The following is an 18,462-nucleotide window of genomic DNA, read 5'->3' on the forward strand; positions in this document are numbered from 1 at the left end:
GTCCCCGACCTCGCATGAATCTTTGTTTACTCAAGTAAAGGGCAATTTTGTAATTTCGGGTAAAACCTAAGATTGGACAAGCACGTGATAAAACACGCGGTATTAACCACACGAAAATCAGACGAAGATGCGAGAGAAATTTGTCCAATTTCATTTGCCTTCGTCAGTTTGATGAGATATAACGCCTGAAAAGTGCGGACTTTTCTTTCTCGTCTCGCACATCCCCTTACAAGCAGCGGAGCAATTCTCCGAATTAGGTTTCCAATCATGAAATTGCGCCCACCTCTCTCGACCCATTTGCTTCGATCCTGAAAGTTCCCTCCCTTCCCCTCGAATCCAATGGGAAAAGGCGTCTCCTTTACGCTGGCACCCGAGTTCCTAGCCTTCCCTCACCAGATTCTGAGGGACCGACCAGCTCAAGCCCGGCCCAGCAGCCAGCGCTTCTCCGTCCGGTCTCATTTCGGGTTCGTAGGTGGAGAATTTACGGTTCTTGCTGTGAAACGTCGATGCGTTGACTTGAGCTTTTTGGTCGAATTGGGTGGTGATTGTTTTGGTGTTCTCTCTCTCCCCTTTTTTTTTTTTTCCGGTTGATTGGATTGATCGTAGGGAAACGTTCCCTGCTTCGTTCAGCAAATGGAGGACCATCGAAACCCATCATTGTGATAATCATAGTGGCAATAATGGAATTGGTAATGGGCATAGTATACAGCATCCAGCTGTTTCAAAGGGCGATGTTTCAAGCAGAATGCCCCAGCTCTCTTTTAACCGATTGCAACTGAGCGACGAAGAATGTAGCGGGTTGCTGAAGCGGAGCTTTGGGCGGTTCGTTGCTCGCGAAGCTGTTTTGGATGAAGAATATTGGGTTGGTTTTTTTTTTTTAGATATGATGGTGCTGTTTCTTTCTTTTGTTTTTATGTTTTTGTGTAATTTATGTTTTGATCGTGTCGGGTGCGTATGTCTTGGCAGACAGCTGCATGGTTACGAGCCGAAGCTCATTGGGAGTCTTTGTCCTATATGAGGTCAGTTCAGTGGCTCTAATTTCAGATTCTTTGTTACTAAGGTGTCACTGCATCTGGCTTGTGAATACATTTTTGTGGCTTAATGTCATTTTGTAGTGGCATCATTATCCAAATTGGCTGATTACTCAATGTAATTTAATTGCTTTTCCAGGCACATTGACAATTATAAGAGGACATACGCTGAGCAGGTGAATTGTTACGTGTTAATCTTGGTTGCTTACTGAAAGTTGAGTTATTTGAGGCATGCAGTATAATAGTGATTGGTCCTGTGCTCCAAGACTCCTAAGTCTATTGTCATGTTGACTATCAACTATTTCCCTATATATGTATAAATATCTGCCCGAAGTCCGGAATAGGAAATCTTTGTTTTTTGCCTTTTTTTTTTTCAGATGACGGTTTCTCGTTATGGATCTATTCCTGAATTGTGTTTTAATTAGTTGAGTCCATCCTTAAGGAGATGTAGATAACACTTATCATTGCTTCGTTATGCAATATTGTCATTATTTTCTGAGGTCACTCTTATCTTTTCTTTGCATTTGGCAGGAGTTTTATTCTTTGAAGAGGAGATGCCTCGGGCAGGATGGAAATTCGTTGAAGTGCTTTTGTTTTGTCACAGTATGTCTTATTACCCCTGATTGTTATGATGTTTTTGTCAATGACATTCCATGAATAGGCTGCAATAGTAAGCCTTTGCATTGGAGATGTAAATATTCACACTGAAATTATCCAAATGGACAAAAGAGAGAGAAGAACATGTGTTGCTAAAACTTACCAATGTTGTTCACAATCCCGTACTTGCTAAGCAACTAATAATTTTTAGCATTTGACTCGTATTTGTCATTGGTATTTGTTTGGAGTTTGTCAAACAAGCCCTTAGTTTAGTTTGAAAAGAATGCAGGCACGAGGTGATTGTAAAGTGAATATTACATGTGGGCATGAACTCTAATTCGCTTATCCTGTATATCTTTAATCTGTCACTTGTGGATATGCAATTCTTTGGGAATTTAACCAAATGGTACGTCATAGTTTCTATTTTGCTTGTGTTGTCCCTTATTGGAAATTTTGGGCCCTCAAAACCTCAGGACAGCAGGATTCAAAGTTTCTAACGTCCAATAGTCATGTAAACAACTGAAATTTGCTCTCTGTCTCTCATTCAATAAAATAGGTCAAAAATTAGTTGCAAGAACTTGGTAAACAAAGATACAGCTTATGTCTGTTACTTATGTTCTCTTATGCAGGTTAAGAAGGAAGACAAAAATGTGAGAAGAACCGTGCTAAGTAGTGTCGTAGGAACTTTGGACCTTAGTATTAGACAGTATATGCAAGGGGAAACATATCCAGGGGTATGCATTTCTTTTTCCCTCAACCTTCTTTTTCTAGCAGTCATCTTGATCTTGGCTTGAATACCTCATATAAGATGACAGAGCTAGTTTCATTAAGGATGCTCTTGATAAGTTGGAACATTACTTCGGAGTGGAATCTCATATATAGCCATTGCTTATGGTTTCCAGGAGCTGAAAAGATGTTCTACAGTCTTTGCAAATCAGGAGCCCTTTGATGCACATAAGTATGCTTATATTGCAAATGTTTGTGTATCCAAGTTTGCTCGGTGCCAGGGTATTGCATCTAATATGATTTGTTTAGCCACAGATATTGCAAACTTGGCCGGTATGATTTTGTTCTAGCAATAGATGTTACAACCTCTAAATTTGTATGGTGTATACGGTTTCATCCTTGTTTGGATGGTGCTACAGGTTTGAAGCAGTTATACGTTCATGTTAATGCAGATAATGTGGCTGCTCAGAAATTGTACAAAAAAACTGGCTTCAAGGTCGACTTTTTTGCATCCCATTATTTGGGGATTTAGTTCTTCTTGAGTTCTTCAAATGCATTCTTCTTATCTTTTAGCTTTAACTTGTTAGCTAGTTGATATATTGCTGCTGTTGGTACTTTCTTGCATTGACTGTAACTTTTAGCCTTTTCTTTTTCCTCTTTTTTCTCTTTTCTCTTAGCGATAAGAGTTCATTCTGCTCAAGTTGTGCTGTTATCCTTTCCCTTCCCTTGATGTAACAACTGGCCTTATTCTAGATAAAGGATATATTTGAATTTGATTCATAGATCTATCCTGCATAGAGTGTTTAGCCTGCCCAAGCCTGCACTTTCATCATTGGCTTTTTAATGATTTTCATGGACAGGCTTGATAAGACAACTTAACCCCGATAGTAGGTCCGGCCCAAGCTTAGCCCAGCCCATCTAATGATCAAGGCTAGGTTTGAATTCCTATTATTTCTTGATTTGGGCAAAATGGCCACATTTTTCCCCTTTGGACAAGTGTGTCGAGGACACACTTGGTTCCAAATTTCACTCCTCAGAGTTTCAATTGTACAATGACCTTTATAGTATTTCCAGAAGCAAAATTTGAAAATTATCTTTGTGGATAGTTCCAGACCTTGCTGGAACTTCTCTTGTAGAAATATATTTGTTTTCATCGCAGAGAACTATATACTTGCTCTGTTATTAACTTGAAGTCATTAGTAGACATGTTAGTGTCAAGTTTTGACCACTAATGGTTAGAAACAACTCGAATATCCACTAACAATTGGTTTCCTTTTGTTCAAGCCTGAGCGACCCTAAAATTTTCAGCCGGTTCAGTCTGTCCAACTTGGTTTATGAACCCCTTTCGGTGCATAGCTTCCAGCTCTGTGAAACTGGAGACTCCTTGTTTATTGGCAAGTGTGACACAGCTAGTGTCTTTAAGCAAGTGGAAATTATGGGAATTAGGCCTGATTCGAATTTGTAGGTGTGGCCAAAATATAGCATTTATCATTGTGGCTGCCTGCTTTTACTGTCTTGAAGCATTTTCTCGTCTTGTGGCATCCTCGAGGATGCCCATGCCCACCCTATATTCATATGTCCTGCATTTGAGTGTAGAGGCAGCATCTTCATTTGTCATTCCACTATTCCTACCATATCCTATTTCTTTTGCTTCTTGTTGAAGAAATTACTCTGGAAAACATTCAGCTTCATTTGTTTTTTTCAAACATGTGCAGATCGTTGAAGCCGCTTCATCTCCTACATCGAAAGATCAGAGACTTTTGATGTCACTTGAACTGTAATGCGAGTGGCACTGGTTCATATATACACGAGATCAGTAAAAAAGATGTGTTTGTATAGTACATTAGGCTTTGTGCAACAGGGGTATCGAATGCGTTTCCTGTTCTCTATTTGTGTTTTAAGGATATATCTGGGTCAGGGGGTTTTTAGCAGCCTTGCTCTAGTAATTGCTGGTTAAGATTTGTTCTGATGTAAATAGAACAACAGTGATTTGTATGTAAATTGGTTGCCTTCAGTATCAATGATGTTTCCTGATTTTGAATATCCTTTTAAGTCGGATGAAATTTTCAATTGGCCCGGATCTGAACGTTTCTCCGGTTAATTGGCACCAGTGGTCACTTTACTTTTGCCCGAAATCCAAATCTGTCCTGCTTTTTGAGTGTTCAACGACTAGTCTTTTCATTATAGTTGGTTTTTCCCAACATGGATTGTCGGAGTACATGTGTCATGCTATAATGCGTCGGTTTTATGTGTGCGCGAAATCAGGATATCAAAAATTTATAAAACAAATAAAAACTTAACCCTCGAATCACCCGTATCCAAAACCTTCCTACCGGTGGCTACAACACTCCAAACCCCACAGCGAGAAAATGGACAAGAGGACATAGCAATGGAGACTAAAACAATGACGCTTCATTGCAAGGAATAGGCAGCATCGCTTCTTCCTCTTACTCTCTCGTTTTGTTTCTCGACGACCGTGGGCTGTGCCTTCAGACCTGCATTCCTTGAGGAAGTTGCTTGACGAAAAGCTCTGCATGACCAGCTTCGATTTCCATAGGGTGAACTTGTACAGGTTTGATCCGATGAGCGACATCGAGAGGTCTTCCGAGAGTGTTGTTGAGCTGGGATTGTTCAAATCAGATGGAAAGAGCGTCTGGAATGAGTTCTTCTTTGGTCACCTGCTTCTTGGGCTGGCACTTCTTGGCTTACATGTGGTTTTGCAGCAGCTTGTGACCGTAGACCTCCATAAGATTTTCTTCATAAACTACAAAAACTTGCACTTCTTGAATGTGGACACAAAGGAATCATCATAATCGTCTTAGCTTTGTTCGCACGATCTGAGTCGCTTCCCTGTATTGCGAATTTGAGACTAGGGTTTGAAGCATTTTGCTCCACAATTGGGATTGGGGTTTGAAGAATTAACCCTCTATTCATTGGCTTGGGGCCAAAAAAATGAGTCAAGCCCCGTTGTTAAAAGCCCTGTCGGATGATTTCATGCCACATTGGATTTTTCAGGCACACAAATTGCCGATGACACTCAAATGAATAATTTTAAAATTTTGTAACACTCAAGTAAGAAAAAAAAATATATATATATATGACAATCAAGTGAGCTTTGTACGAAAGTTATGATACTATTAATGTTCTTATCCTCAATCCTAACTATGATTAGATTATGCAATTTTTTTTTTTTTTAGGTGTGGTATCCAAATCTGTACTCTGATTCTTTTTTTGTTTAAACATGCAAAAACCACCTTTTAAGGAATCTGATTCCTGGACCAAAAGAGGCCTTACGGATCAAACTGAGCAACAATCACTTCGGCTTTAACAGTGCCAAAATTCTTCCAAAGCTGCCTAGATCTAGCACAATTGGGAATTGGATTTCGAATAATATCTCATTGCCTTGCAAGTTTTCCCTGCTCAGATAAGCGATTGTTAAAGATAACTAGAAACACATCATTGCAAGTTTCATAATCCCGAAACAAGTGGCTTGTATGTCTCCGTCATTGAGATCAATATGAAACCATTATTCAAGCAAAGCCTCGACACAGCCAAGATTACAATGCTGCGACACAGATTTTACATACACTATCAATCATTGACGTGAGCAATGCTGGCATACGAACATTGCTTTAATGGTAAAGGATGTATTGTGTAACAACACTTGTATGTGGATCCTCTTTGCTCTTTCACTGGTATAGTGTCATCATAAATTAACTACACTCACAATTCAAAAACCTTAGCCCACAATAGCAGCGACCGGTGGAAATTTACTGCTGCCAGCCGTACTGCTGATTCCGGTTACCGCCCATCATGTTTGACCCGCGACCAGCACCAGACCCACCATAAGGACCACCGCCTTGAGGGTAATTTGATGGACCGACACCGTAGTTAGTGCCCCCACCACCTCGAGGTCCAGCACCAGGCATTCCACTTGAACCATACGGGGGAGCTCGCCCCTGAGGAGGATATGGCCCACTGTTGTAACCTCCGCTACCTCCTTGACCGCCGCGATTTGGGTGATTGTACCCGCCACCAGGGTTTCCACCGGAAGGATACCTCCCAGCTCCTCCTGATGGTCCACGAGGCTTTCCATAATGGTGCCCTGCCGGGCCTGTAGCCACAGGGGGCTGGGAACCATGCATGAGTTGGTTGGGTCCTGGCCTCATTTGTGCATGTGCTTGCCCTGACTGCTGAACAGGTGGCAGCCGGGGATGCTGAGGAGGATGCTGCAGTTTCTGGCGCTTGGCTGTTTCCTCGTGTTGCCTCTGCTGCTGGCGCTTCTTCTTCGTCTGGAACTCATGCGATGACTCGTATTTAGGTAAACTGCGGCATCAAGTTCCATAGTAAAAAAGATATGCTTGGGATAGCATTGTGGTTGCCAAATGACAATCTGAGAAATGGAAAAATTGTAAATAAAAGATTAAAGTAGGGGAGAGCAGACCTCTTTGGATCACAAGGCAATGGGTCAGTCCAGAAATACTCTGCATCGAGTGCATCCTTGGCAGATATTCTCTGCACGCAACCAAAGAAGATTACGATGTAAAACTCCATGTCGATTGCACTTCATTAGCACCTCCCCAATTTTCTTCAGCATATGGAAGTGCATTACCCAATTGGATAATCGGCTATGGCAGAGAGAAGAGATAGCAAGGACCCAGAGAGAAGAGAGCCGCGGACACAGAGAGAAGAGAGATGCACATAGAGGAGCGATCAATGGGATCAATCTGTGTATGTGGTCGGCAACGGCATTGGTAATGGTCAGCATGTATCGGCGATTGGTGACGGGGCAGCGGCTTTGATAGTGGGCACCGAGGGTCGGGAGAGAGAGAGAGAGCACAAGATGGTCTAAGAGAGACAGAGAGTGCAATTGAGGGTACTTTGGTCTTTTTAGCTTGGCTGTTTTGCATGAGATGTAAATTGTTAATTGATGTGAAGGTGACAAGTGAGAATGGTTTTAAAATTTTCCCTAATAATACTGATAACATTAATAATAAGGCCTCTACCAAAATGAAGAAAAGAGAGAGCGACTGGTGCATCTCATAGCCATGAGACCAATGATGAAGAGAAAAACAGAAGTTTTAAGTATTACCTGGGAAGGATCCAGGGTTAACATTCTTTCTAGTAACTCCAAAGCATGGCGGTCAAAACTGTAAGGGAAATGCAAAATTCATGAACACCAAGATACGTTGCAGCCCTGAAGTCAGCTGCAGTTCCTTCAAAGAATTCTACTGAGTACTATTTGTGGCATTGAGTTACTTACTGTCTGAATACCTCCCTGAGGCGTCTCTTCATTGGTCGGGTCGGCTTGAAGTTGTTGTACCAGGGAATCTTCGAGACACCAGGCCAGTTGATTTCATCTGGAGCTCCACAAAGCTCAAAAATCTTGTTCAATTGCTCTGGCTACAAAAGTTGATAAAAAACACATAATTAACAAAATATATGAAATAGCAAGCGATGCAAGGAGAACAAAACTCAACTAAAATACTAAAACCAAGTAGAGTCTATACCCAGTAGTTATCTTATCACCAAAGCTCTATTTTTCTTTTTAAAGTAACTAAATACATGGTCTTCCAGCATTTACTGCAAAAAAGAGAGGTAGCCCAAACGAAAATACACGGGATATTACCTCATCTTTTCCAGGAAAAATCGGCTTCCCGTGGAGAAGTTCTGCAAAGATGCAACCCACAGACCACATATCAACAGCTGGACCATATTTTGTTGCCCCAAGCAGCAATTCCGGAGGTCTACAGGGGAAGCAATAAAAGATTAGAGAAGGATCTCTCTCTCCACGACAAAGTCCCCAGCACGTGCATGAATATTGCATGCGTGCTCATGATACTGCATGCATGCTTTTGCACCCTACAGATTTATCAGTGTGGTGCTTGACCGAAGAAACGTTGAAAACTAGTGAAATTATTAGCCCAACAGACTTAATCCAATCCTCTTCGAGAGCACAGACCTATACCACAATGTTATAACACGGTTGGTGAGGTTTGCATTGTGATCATTTGAGAAAGATCGAGCGAGACCAAAGTCTGCAAGCTTTAGGTTTCCCTCATTGTCAATAAGAAGATTAGACCCTGCGCCACATACAATAGAACTCAGCATCATCAGTCAGAAAAAATGCAACTGATCAAAGCATTAAGTACCTTTTATATCACGATGAAGAACTTGATTAATATGACAATAATGAAGCCCTGTCAAAAGCTGTCTCATATAGCACTGTGGAAGAGCAGAAAAGGAAAGAAAATATTAGAACTGACCATTTCTCTGACTGTCACAATAAGGATAATGAACATTTAATACCTTTATTTGGGCAACAGAAAATCTCATCCCTGGACGATCAGCAAGGCCAGTTAGATCATGGTCCATGTATTCAAAAACCATGTAGATGCCCCCCTTATACTTGTTTCCCTCTGCAGTCCAATTTGCCCGTCTCACATCAGACATCCAATATCCTCATTTGAAAACAAATTAAGTATGTAAAATCAAGTCCATGAGATCAGCTCTCTTTCTGTCTTCTAGTCTCATGGAACTATCTATTCTTCCAGTATGTATATAGCTGTATGCACCTACATGCACAGCACAAAAAATTTCTCTCCATGCCTACATAAGAACATCCATGTTGTATGCATTAAGCATGTATCTGTCGTATCCAATTTCTATAGACTGCACTATCGTACGAAGCTAAACTGCAGAACCCTGTAAAAAATTACTTGCCTGGCCTTCCTTGCTCATCTTTTTCAGGACCTGCATGGATGATAGAGACCGGTTGAAATACAATCACCAATCACGTATCACATAGAACATAACCGAACATATCTTCGAACAGGATAGATTGACAGAAGCCTAGATCAACAGATAGTTCAATTTAATCACATTACCTGGAGAAGTCACGATTTCCTTCAGCTTGATCACATTTTCATGATGGAGTTTCTTCAAAATTTTGATTTCACGTATGGCAGTTATTGGAAACTACAGATGAAGGATTAGAAACGATCACAATCTAGACGAGATAATCAATAATCATCTCAGAGCATTTTCAACTAGATACCTGAATTATTAGATATCCAAATTAAGCTTGTTAAAGCACCAAAAGGAACCACAGAAAACTGGATAAGACATACCCCTTCTCTCTCATTGTCCATCCGAATCTTCTTCAAAGCCACGATTTCGCCAGTTTTTTTCTCTTTAGCCATGTAAACTTGACTGCATGCATTAGGTAGAAATGAGAATCACAAAGCAAGGTTGTTTTTACATTACTCTTTCCTTGTAGAATATGTTGTGCAGCCTTGACCGTTATATAATTAGTTATAGCCATCACATAAAATGCCAATACATTTAGCACACTTTCAAACACATCGTGCTGGTCTACTGCCACATAGCACAGCAAAGCACAACAAACTTGATTAAAAGAGCAGTCAAAGCTGTGACTAACTAATCTTAAAAGGAAACTAACAGAAAAATTTGAGTAGACTCATAAAGTTATTTTACAATATTATTATTATCATACAGAAAATATAAGTGTGAAACTCATTGATGAACCAAATCAAGTAACCATCTGAACCATACAATGCACCAGTAAAACGATGCAACATTACTGAGCTGAGGGAAACAGGAATTGAAGAAGAAATTCATACAAGAACCAAAAAAGAAAATTCGCATAATAAGCTTAGGAAAGGACTATTAACGTCAACTATTAATGGAGAGTCATTCTCTGGCAAGAAATTACCTCCTCTTTTCTACATGCCATTTGTCATACATATGTATGATCAAGGAACAAATAGTCATTCAATCAACCATTAAGGCTAACTTTTTCATCGCTGAAGTGAGGATAAATCACAATAAAGCTTCTCAATATGCCATTTTCAGTCTCCAAATATGCATTTTTGTCCCCAATAACATCCTTTATACAAGGAGATCATTCGGTCTAGTTGAAATATTTCCTTGATATCAATGTTTCTTTGGCTGTGAATGAGGGGAGTTCAGCTCATATGGTAGGCAAGTGAAGCGTGTTTATGCAACTCATTTTGTCACCTAAGGCCCCATTAGAAGCAATAAGGAGAGTTGGACTGCACTCCAAATAGTAAGACACATGAATACACAGTTTTCTAGATTGCCCTTGTAGTTACAATATGTTAAGGATAATTAAAGATAACATCAAGCTTATTTTACTGAAGAAAACAGGAATGCTGCAACCTCTCGTTATAATGTACATTTTTCTTAAAACAACCGGGACACATGAGATTTGTATCCTCTAATGATCAGTACAAAACAGGTCCCAAAATTGGCTTTCAACTCAACTATAGAGAGTCACAAAACTTCCTCATTGTTGATTCTGGGAAGGGCTAGACGTATGCAGCCTTCTCCTGCTATTACAGATAGTCTGTTTTAGTGATTTCAACCTGTGACCTTCGGATCACAAAATTATCATAACACCAAGGCTTGCTTTCATACACACTAAAAGGAGGGAAAAAAAAAACAAAGGCAAAAACGAACATGGGAGACCATTGAAAGCCAAAGGACTCATCTTCATGTAACAAGGACTCAGCGAATAAGGCAATGCCTTGAAAATTGAAGCTGCATATTTGTGTCTTGAAAAATCAAACTTCATATGTGATACATGTGCCTTCAAAATGGAGAACACAAGGAGGCTATAGCACCAAACTTCCCATTTCCAGTCGAAGAGAATCACACGACAGAGTAAGCGGGCTATAGCACCAATATGCATAGGAAAGGAGGCGTTATTTACCCAGAGCTCCAGTCGATATTGCAGGTTTATAGCCTATAATATAAGCTGCGATATCTTCGTTAGAAAACTATACTAGAGTCTCAAATCTTTATAGCGGAATCAATGAGAGTTGCTATTAATTTTTGCAGATGGGAATTCAAGTCAGATTAATAAGATAAACAGCTGAGCTAAAGAAAAAATTAAACTCAAAACAGGAGACAGGAGAGGAGAAAAATTAGCACATTCCATTATGGTCAATTCCTCATATACACAGTTACAAAATTCTCGTTCTATACAAAGGATAACCTGGACATGCATCGACTGGGAACTACACATGACCATCCAGCCCCATCCCCAGAAAAAAAAAGGGAAAAAAAGAGAGGATCCTGTGAAAAAAAATTCTTAATTTTCCAAAGGTGATACTGGACAAACGGATCGAATCGCTCATCGAGTCATCATCAGATGTATAAACAACCATAGAAACCATACCTACAAAAAAGGAAACGAAACCCACGCATGAATCACGAGATATATACATCAAATCGAACAGCTAAACCACATGTAAACCCTAAAAGAACATGAAAATCAATCCAGGAAGCTGCATGAGGAACGGATTAAAAGGGCGACGGGTAGAGGAATTCAAAAAAAGAAAGCGAGAGAAGACACAGAGAGAGAGAGAGAACGAACCCGTAAGTGCCTTCGCCGATCTGCTCGAGCTTCTCGAAACAGTCGACGCTCCTCGATCCCCACGACGGAGATTCGTTCACGTTCAGGTGGCCCGGAGCTGCTACGGCCATCTCTCTCTGTCTACCACCCTCTCTCTCTCTCTCTCTACCCAGAGCAATGTATAGCGATTTAGGTAACGTTGACACAGCCGACGAGTATGGAGACGACAGTGCCGACCCTAACTGTTACGTTCGCGGCGGTCTATTTCACCACTAGGATTCCCACGAAATTACAATAATGCCACGAAAATTACTAATTTACGGGTTCAAGTTCTTCGGTCCAATTCTTTTTTTCCTCTTTTCCATTTCGGTCAAAGGATTATTTTAAAGGTTAATAACACGAAAAATTCAAAACTGATACATTTATAATAAATTTACTTCAAATTATTTTTTTGATCACATAAAATCCCAAACAGATATATCTGTGATAAATTTATCCCAAAACTATTTTTTTGACTACTAAAAACCCTAAATTGGTACACATGTGATAAATTTATTTCAACCCGATATACTAATGACAAATTTATCTTATGTTAGCTTCTGTTAAATTTTGCCATCAAACCGCTGAGTTATATAACAAGTGACAATTGATTAGTGTGCCCATTCGGGATTTTTATCTTTTGTTTGTCAAAGATGTATCAATATGGGATTTTTTGATGCATTAAATTAATTTAACAAAAACTAATAAATGGTAAATTTGTCACAAGTTTACCGGTTTAGGATTTTTGGTAGTCGGAAAAATAATTTAGGTAAATTTGTCACGGATATATCGGTTTGAGGTTTTACGTAGTGAAAAAAATAGTTTAAATTAAATTTGTCATAAGTGTACTAATTTTAGGATTTTTCGTGATCAAAAAATAATTTATAGTAAAATTTTCAAGTTTTGAGTTTTTTTGTGATAGTAATCCTTTTTTAAATGATTAAAGTGAAGATAAGAGAACTATAGACATGTGATTGTGTTTTTTGTTTTTTTTCTCACCGTGTAATTGTGTTCACTGGTGACAATTTACGTACACAAAAACTTAATATAAATACTATTTGTACTGTAATTTAATTTATTAAATAACGATTATTCTATTGATTTCACTCTATATTTTAAGCGATCATTCCATGCTAAAGGTGTAGGAATCAAGTGCTTTTGCTCTTTCATGGTCACAATTACATGAGAGTTGTCTTTTGATTTGATTACTAAGATTAGAAAAATCAACACTTATAATAACTCAAATATTCTAAAGTTTTGAAACTTTACACCGAAATATAAAACTCACCCAAGAGGCTTCGAATTCTGTATTAAAAAAATATATATATAGACGAAGGAGAGCCGACATTACTATCATAAAAAAGCTCTTGTGTTGATCAATAGTTCTATCGAAGACCCGTAAATCGACTGATAATTTTTATCGAATTTTCGAATTATAACATTTATATTTCACGAATGTATCGTATCAATAGCTGCGAAATTAAGAATAATACCGCAACCATTTGTATAGCAACATTTTCCCATTCCATTCGTTTGCACCAAGGTACGATGACCCATTCGACCGGAAAAAAAAAAAAAAGAGGTACGATGACCCATATTAATAATATTGCACCATACTATACCTTTTCTGGTTAAAGAAATTATACCATTTCCCTCTTTTTGTCATGCCCGAATTGAAACCTATTTTGTGCTTTTTATTTAATCTGAATCTTGCAGAACACGTATTTCTGACTCTTTTTTTTTTGGCTCCGTAACATCTAAAAATTTTACGAAAAAGCCCTTGTGTTGATCAATAGTTCTATCAAGACCGAAATCGATCGATAATTTTTATCGAATTTTCGAATTATAACATTTATATTTCACGAATGTATCGTATCAATAGCTGCGAAATTAAGAATAATACCGCAACCATTTGTATAGCAACATTTTCCCATTCCATTCGTTTGCACCAAGGTACGATGACCCATTCGACTGGAAAAAAAAAAAAGGAGGTACGATAACCCATATTAATAATATTGCACCATACTATACCTTTTATGGTTAAAGAAATTATACCATTTCCCTCTTTTTGTCATGTCTGAATTGAAACCTATTTTGTGCTTTTATTTAATCTGAATCTTGCATAACACGTATTTTTTGACCTTTTTTTTTTTGGCTCCATAACATCTAAAAATCTTACGACATTTTTGCATGTATTTTTTCGAAAAAAATTCAAGTCGAATTTACAGGAAATTAAGAAGTTGTGATTAAAAAAAAAACCACACAATCTTATAAGTTTTCCTTAATCTCTCCAAAAAAAAGCAAAAGACCACCAATGCGGAGATATATTGTGACCAAAAAAAAAAAAAGGAGGGGATATTATTTCTTTGAAAAGGGATATATTTTAAGAGTGTTTATTTTGCGAAAAATAAATCATTTCAAAAATATTTTTTTAATCATGATCGCTTGTTTTGCTTACAAAATTAAATGAAACGAAAAATATTTTCATCACCCGCGAATACATTGAAACATAAATTATTATCGATAATGAAAATATATTATGAATTAATTATTTTAAATATTATAAGTGATCGTTTTTGGGAAAATGTAACGGACTGTTGACATTCACGTTTATGATCTGCCCACTGCAATAAGGGCCCACCAAATCCGACCGTTCAAATCATCCACGGTATCAAACCAGATGTGGTGCTGCCGTCGATCTCGGAGATCAGAAATCAGAATGAAGCCCAAGAAGGAAGTGGCAAAGAATTTATCTGTGGAGGAGGGAAGATGAGCAGAAGTAACTTAGCTTGTAGTCAGTAATGACGTGAACATAAGAAACTTTGTGCGATGCAGTAGACCATGCAGGCAGCACCACCAAGAATCAATGCGAATGCTTCTTAAGATTATTCGATATGGTAAAGAGCAAAACTTACATATGATTCGATTCTCTCCTTCGACTAGAGCATAACTCACGAAAAAATTGTAATGTACACAGGTCGACTCGTCTTGACCTTCGACACGAGCATGAGACAAGGATGCCGAGCACGTCATTCCTCACCAAAATTGAGGTCCTATTCTGAAAGGCTACAAGGAACTTGCGGCTGGCGATGACCACCGGCCCGACAAATATCTAAAAACCCCGCTAGACTGGTACGTGCGACTAATCTCCTTCAGCCATCTCTTAGCCTCGGTTGCTCTTCCGTGCACGGTAAGAGACTGCGCTAGAATTTCGTAAGTCCGCTCATCAGGTTCGATCCCCTTTTTGCATATCCTGTTGATGAGCTCGATAGCGCCGTTCACATCAGTCATGCACAGTTTCCTCAGTAACAAGTCATAGGTATAATGATTGGGCCGGAAGCAACATCTGATCAATTCTTCTGCGTCCTCGACATCTTCACCGGTTATAATTCCACCAGTAAAGGCTCCAAGGAGTTTGCCGAGCTCTGAAATCTCAGATATCTGCTCATACTCTTTGCGTGAACGAGCCCATGCCATGAATAGCCTAGGGCTTTTCAAGGAATGCAACAATAGCGCATTGCCCATAAAGGTCGTGATGTGGTGTCCGACTTTCTTCAAGTCAGCAATAGCATCAAATACAAGATCATACTGCCCTAGTGAGCACCGGACATGCACGAGATGCTCATAACATTCAGCGCTTGGAACCAAACCCTTTTCCTTCATCTGGTTCATGTACTCCCATGCAATGTCTGCAACATCTGCCTTTCCAATCTTGCAGAGACCAGTAATAAGGGTGTTGTAAAGTTTCGTCCTAACCTCTCTTCTTTGGCATATTTCGCGGAAAAATTTGAGTGCATCCGAAACTTTTTTGCTCTTTAGATAACTCTGCAGCATGAGAAAGTCAGCCTTCACATCGGGTTGAATGCCATTTCTCCTCATCATGTCGTACACTTCTCTAGCCAGTTTAGGTCTCATGGCATACCCAGCACCATCAATGAAGTTCTTATACAACTCAATGCTTGGTTCACAGCGAGACAGCTGCATTTCCAGGAATCTTAGGAATTGGTTTTCTGGATTTTCCATGGATAAAAAGCAGCGGATTACCGCCCTGAACAATGGCCTACCCACAGCATGACCATTATCTTGCATCTCAATAAGAAGCCTGGCCGCAATATCCCCCCTACCTGACTTGTTAAAGCCACGAATCAAGTTCAAGTTAGCCGTTTTCCCGGTGAAACGAGCAACCTTATTGATCTCCCTATGTATTAAATAAGCTTCTTCTACCCTCCGAGCATTACACAGGGCCAATATGAACCTTTCAAATGTGGAAAAACTAGGCATAAGATTCCGATCCAGCCCCGCAACCACCAACTCCTTCATCTTATCAAGCTTTCCCCCACAGCACAAAGCATCTGCCAGGACGTCAAAGGTCTTTTTCCCTGGAAAATGACCTTGCACCATAGAGTTCTTCAGAACACGATATGCTTCGTCCGTGCTCCCATCGCCGCATAATGTATTGATCAAATAGTTGTAAGCCATCCCGTTGATGGACAGCCCAAATTCAGCCCTCAAATTAAACAATTGAAGGGCAACTTCCACCATTCCAGCTTTACAAAAGAAGCTTAGAGTAGCATTTAGGGTGACCTTATCAGGTAGAATGTGAGCTTCTTTCATCTCCATCAGCATGTCAAACACCTCCTCGAGACGATTTTGCCTCAAAAGCTTGCATATCAACATATTATAGCGATACATATCAGGAATATATCCTTCCAAATACTTCTTGGACTGAAAAAACTCCAAGGCTCTGTCTAATTTCCCAGCTCGGACAAGGTCTCCCAACCATACACCATAAACACGGTCCATTGGGACAACACATAACTTCGCAAACTCCTCCACCAAATCACATGCCTGCTCAAACTTCTCATTCCGGCAAAGAGCATCGACAAACGTGCACAACAAGTGCTCGCTCAAATTCTTCCCTTCGCTGGCCAACCTACGCAAATAGTCCTCCGCCTCGTCCATCTGCTTCCTCTTGCAAAAGCATTTCATCATGATCGAGTGAGTGATCTCGTTCTCAAACCCCCTCAGCGAAATCTGCTTCGCCACCATCTCCACAGCATCGAAACAGTTCTCTTCCACCAATGCGTTCAAGAACACGTGATAGGCGAACGTATCCAAGTCCAAACCCCGAAAGCGCATTTTACCAAACAGCTGGAGTGCAAACTCGGGCTTCCCAGCGACCGCATACCCCATCACTAATGTATCATTAAACCTAATCCCGTGGAAGTAATTCTGCGTCCGACAGCCCTCGAGGAAGTCGATCATCAGCGACATGAGCTTCGCGGTCGACAAGATCTTAAAGATGGCATGGAAGGTCGCGCGCGTATGGTAGAACCCGCGCTGATGGCCCGCCCAGTCGAAGAACTTGAGGCAAGGAAGCACGCCGCCGTGCCTTCTCGACCCGTAATCGAGGACGTCCAGCACGAGGCGCTCCGTCAGGTGGAGGCCCAGTCGCGAGAGCGCCGAGTCGGGCGGCCCGCCGCCGTCGTCGGGGCTCGAGCCCAGGATCTCGAAGATCCGGTCGAACAGGGAATTCTTGCTGGACTGGAACCACTCCGCGAAGGAGAGCACGAGCTCCCTCGTGCTGAGGGCGGCGCCGGGGATGCCGGCCCGCTGCGGCGCGCGGAGGAGGGGGTCAGCGGAGGGCGGCGGCGGCGGAGGAGCGGCGGCGGCGGTGGCTAGGAGGGCGTGGTCTAGGGCAAGGGACTGGGGGAGGAGAAGAGTCCTGGTCTTGGTCACATGTTTGAGCGTGAGCATTGTTTGATTGAGGAGCCCGCATGAGAGTGACTGGGAGTGATTTAGGAAGGTCTGTTCATGGAGATTGATGGCCTCGCTATGTCCGCTTCAGCAAAGCTTTAAGCACAAGAGGCGAGCTCTTGCTGCCGGGCGGACAAGGACATCGATCGACCAGGGAGACAAAGCTCAGGAGGAGGACGAGGATTGGAGCTGCAGCGGGAGGAGGAAGAGCAGCGAAGATGGTCTTCCACCTGTAGTTTCCTCATACGGCGTCGTAGGCGAGCGGACAACCAATTTTTGGTGCCAAGGACAACTTTCGGGTTTTTTTACAATTTAATTTTTTTAAAATAAATATTTACAAAATGATTTTTTAAAAATAAATATTTACTGATTTGGGCCTCGCTTCGCGGTTGGGTTGCCGAGCAGGCCCTATTGGGCCCGGTCTGGGCTGCTTGGTAGTTGGACACCGAGCTCTTGGGGTTTTTTTTTAATTTCGATTTTTTAAGTGTTTTAATTATTTATATTTATAATATTTAGTTTATTTCATATTTTTTAACATGTTTATATTTATTTTATTTATAATTTTTTTCTTGTGAAGCTTATCTTTATAACATATTGAATAATTAATGTAAAAATAAGATCTATAATTAATAAATAATGTTGTAATTATGTAATTAATTTAAAATATTCATAAAATAAAATTAGTAAGATAAATGAAAAAAATGAGATTTTCATGATATATTCATCTATTAGATAGACGGAAATCAATCGAAGGCGAAACGTGATGTGCAAGAACCGATCGGGTCAACGAATCGGACGAGTTCAAATTCGGTTGGTTGAAAGAAAACAAAATTTATGTCGAATGTTTTGATTCGAGATCGTCTAGATGGATTTTCCTTTTTTTTTTTTTTAAAATCGGCAAGCAAGAGTGGA

The 18,462-nt window shown here is 40.3% G+C and overlaps 3 protein-coding genes across 6 annotated transcripts; 1 reads left to right on the forward strand and 2 right to left on the reverse strand.

Moving 5' to 3' along the window:
* Window positions 1–134: 134 nt before the first annotated feature.
* LOC115735299 lies at window positions 135–4,395 on the forward strand. Of its 2 annotated transcripts, none has more exons than XM_030666489.2 (9): window positions 135–464; window positions 607–862; window positions 967–1,019; window positions 1,171–1,207; window positions 1,563–1,634; window positions 2,258–2,362; window positions 2,531–2,687; window positions 2,807–2,850; window positions 4,070–4,395. In XM_030666489.2, the coding sequence occupies exons 1-9, from the start codon at window positions 340–342 to the stop codon at window positions 4,133–4,135; spliced, it is 915 nt and encodes a 304-aa protein (XP_030522349.1). In that variant the 5' UTR covers window positions 135–339; the 3' UTR covers window positions 4,136–4,395. The 2 variants fall into 2 exon arrangements, with proteins under 2 accessions (XP_030522349.1, XP_030522348.1); XM_030666488.2 differs by having other exon boundaries at window positions 138–464; window positions 2,774–2,850.
* A 1,394-nt stretch (window positions 4,396–5,789) lies between these two features.
* LOC115735298 (cyclin-dependent kinase C-2-like) lies at window positions 5,790–12,001 on the reverse strand. Its single transcript, XM_048284001.1, has 12 exons — window positions 11,776–12,001; window positions 9,485–9,566; window positions 9,242–9,332; window positions 9,078–9,107; window positions 8,664–8,773; window positions 8,507–8,579; window positions 8,317–8,437; window positions 7,984–8,101; window positions 7,618–7,757; window positions 7,447–7,504; window positions 6,799–6,869; window positions 5,790–6,680 (listed from the first exon to the last, which is right to left on the reverse strand). Exons 1-12 carry the CDS (start codon window positions 11,883–11,885, stop codon window positions 6,125–6,127), a joined length of 1,560 nt encoding a protein of 519 aa, XP_048139958.1. The 5' UTR covers window positions 11,886–12,001; the 3' UTR covers window positions 5,790–6,124.
* Window positions 12,002–14,413: 2,412 nt separating this feature from the next.
* LOC115735292 (pentatricopeptide repeat-containing protein At1g71210, mitochondrial) lies at window positions 14,414–17,821 on the reverse strand. 3 transcript variants are annotated; one of them, XR_004014753.2, is made up of 2 exons: window positions 14,709–17,821; window positions 14,414–14,546 (listed from the first exon to the last, which is right to left on the reverse strand). XR_004014753.2 is itself a non-coding variant. In XM_030666468.2 (2 exons), the coding sequence occupies exons 1-2, from the start codon at window positions 17,548–17,550 to the stop codon at window positions 14,860–14,862; spliced, it is 2,595 nt and encodes an 864-aa protein (XP_030522328.2). In that variant the 5' UTR covers window positions 17,551–17,821; the 3' UTR covers window positions 14,657–14,859. The 3 variants fall into 3 exon arrangements, 2 of the variants coding, with proteins under 2 accessions (XP_030522328.2, XP_030522327.2); XM_030666468.2 differs by lacking the exon at window positions 14,414–14,546 and having other exon boundaries at window positions 14,657–15,921; window positions 16,018–17,821; XM_030666467.2 differs by lacking the exon at window positions 14,414–14,546 and having other exon boundaries at window positions 14,657–17,821.
* Window positions 17,822–18,462: the final 641 nt, after the last annotated feature.

This window comes from Rhodamnia argentea, chromosome 8 (genome assembly GCF_020921035.1).
Source record: "Rhodamnia argentea isolate NSW1041297 chromosome 8, ASM2092103v1, whole genome shotgun sequence".
NCBI lineage: Eukaryota > Viridiplantae > Streptophyta > Magnoliopsida > Myrtales > Myrtaceae > Rhodamnia > Rhodamnia argentea.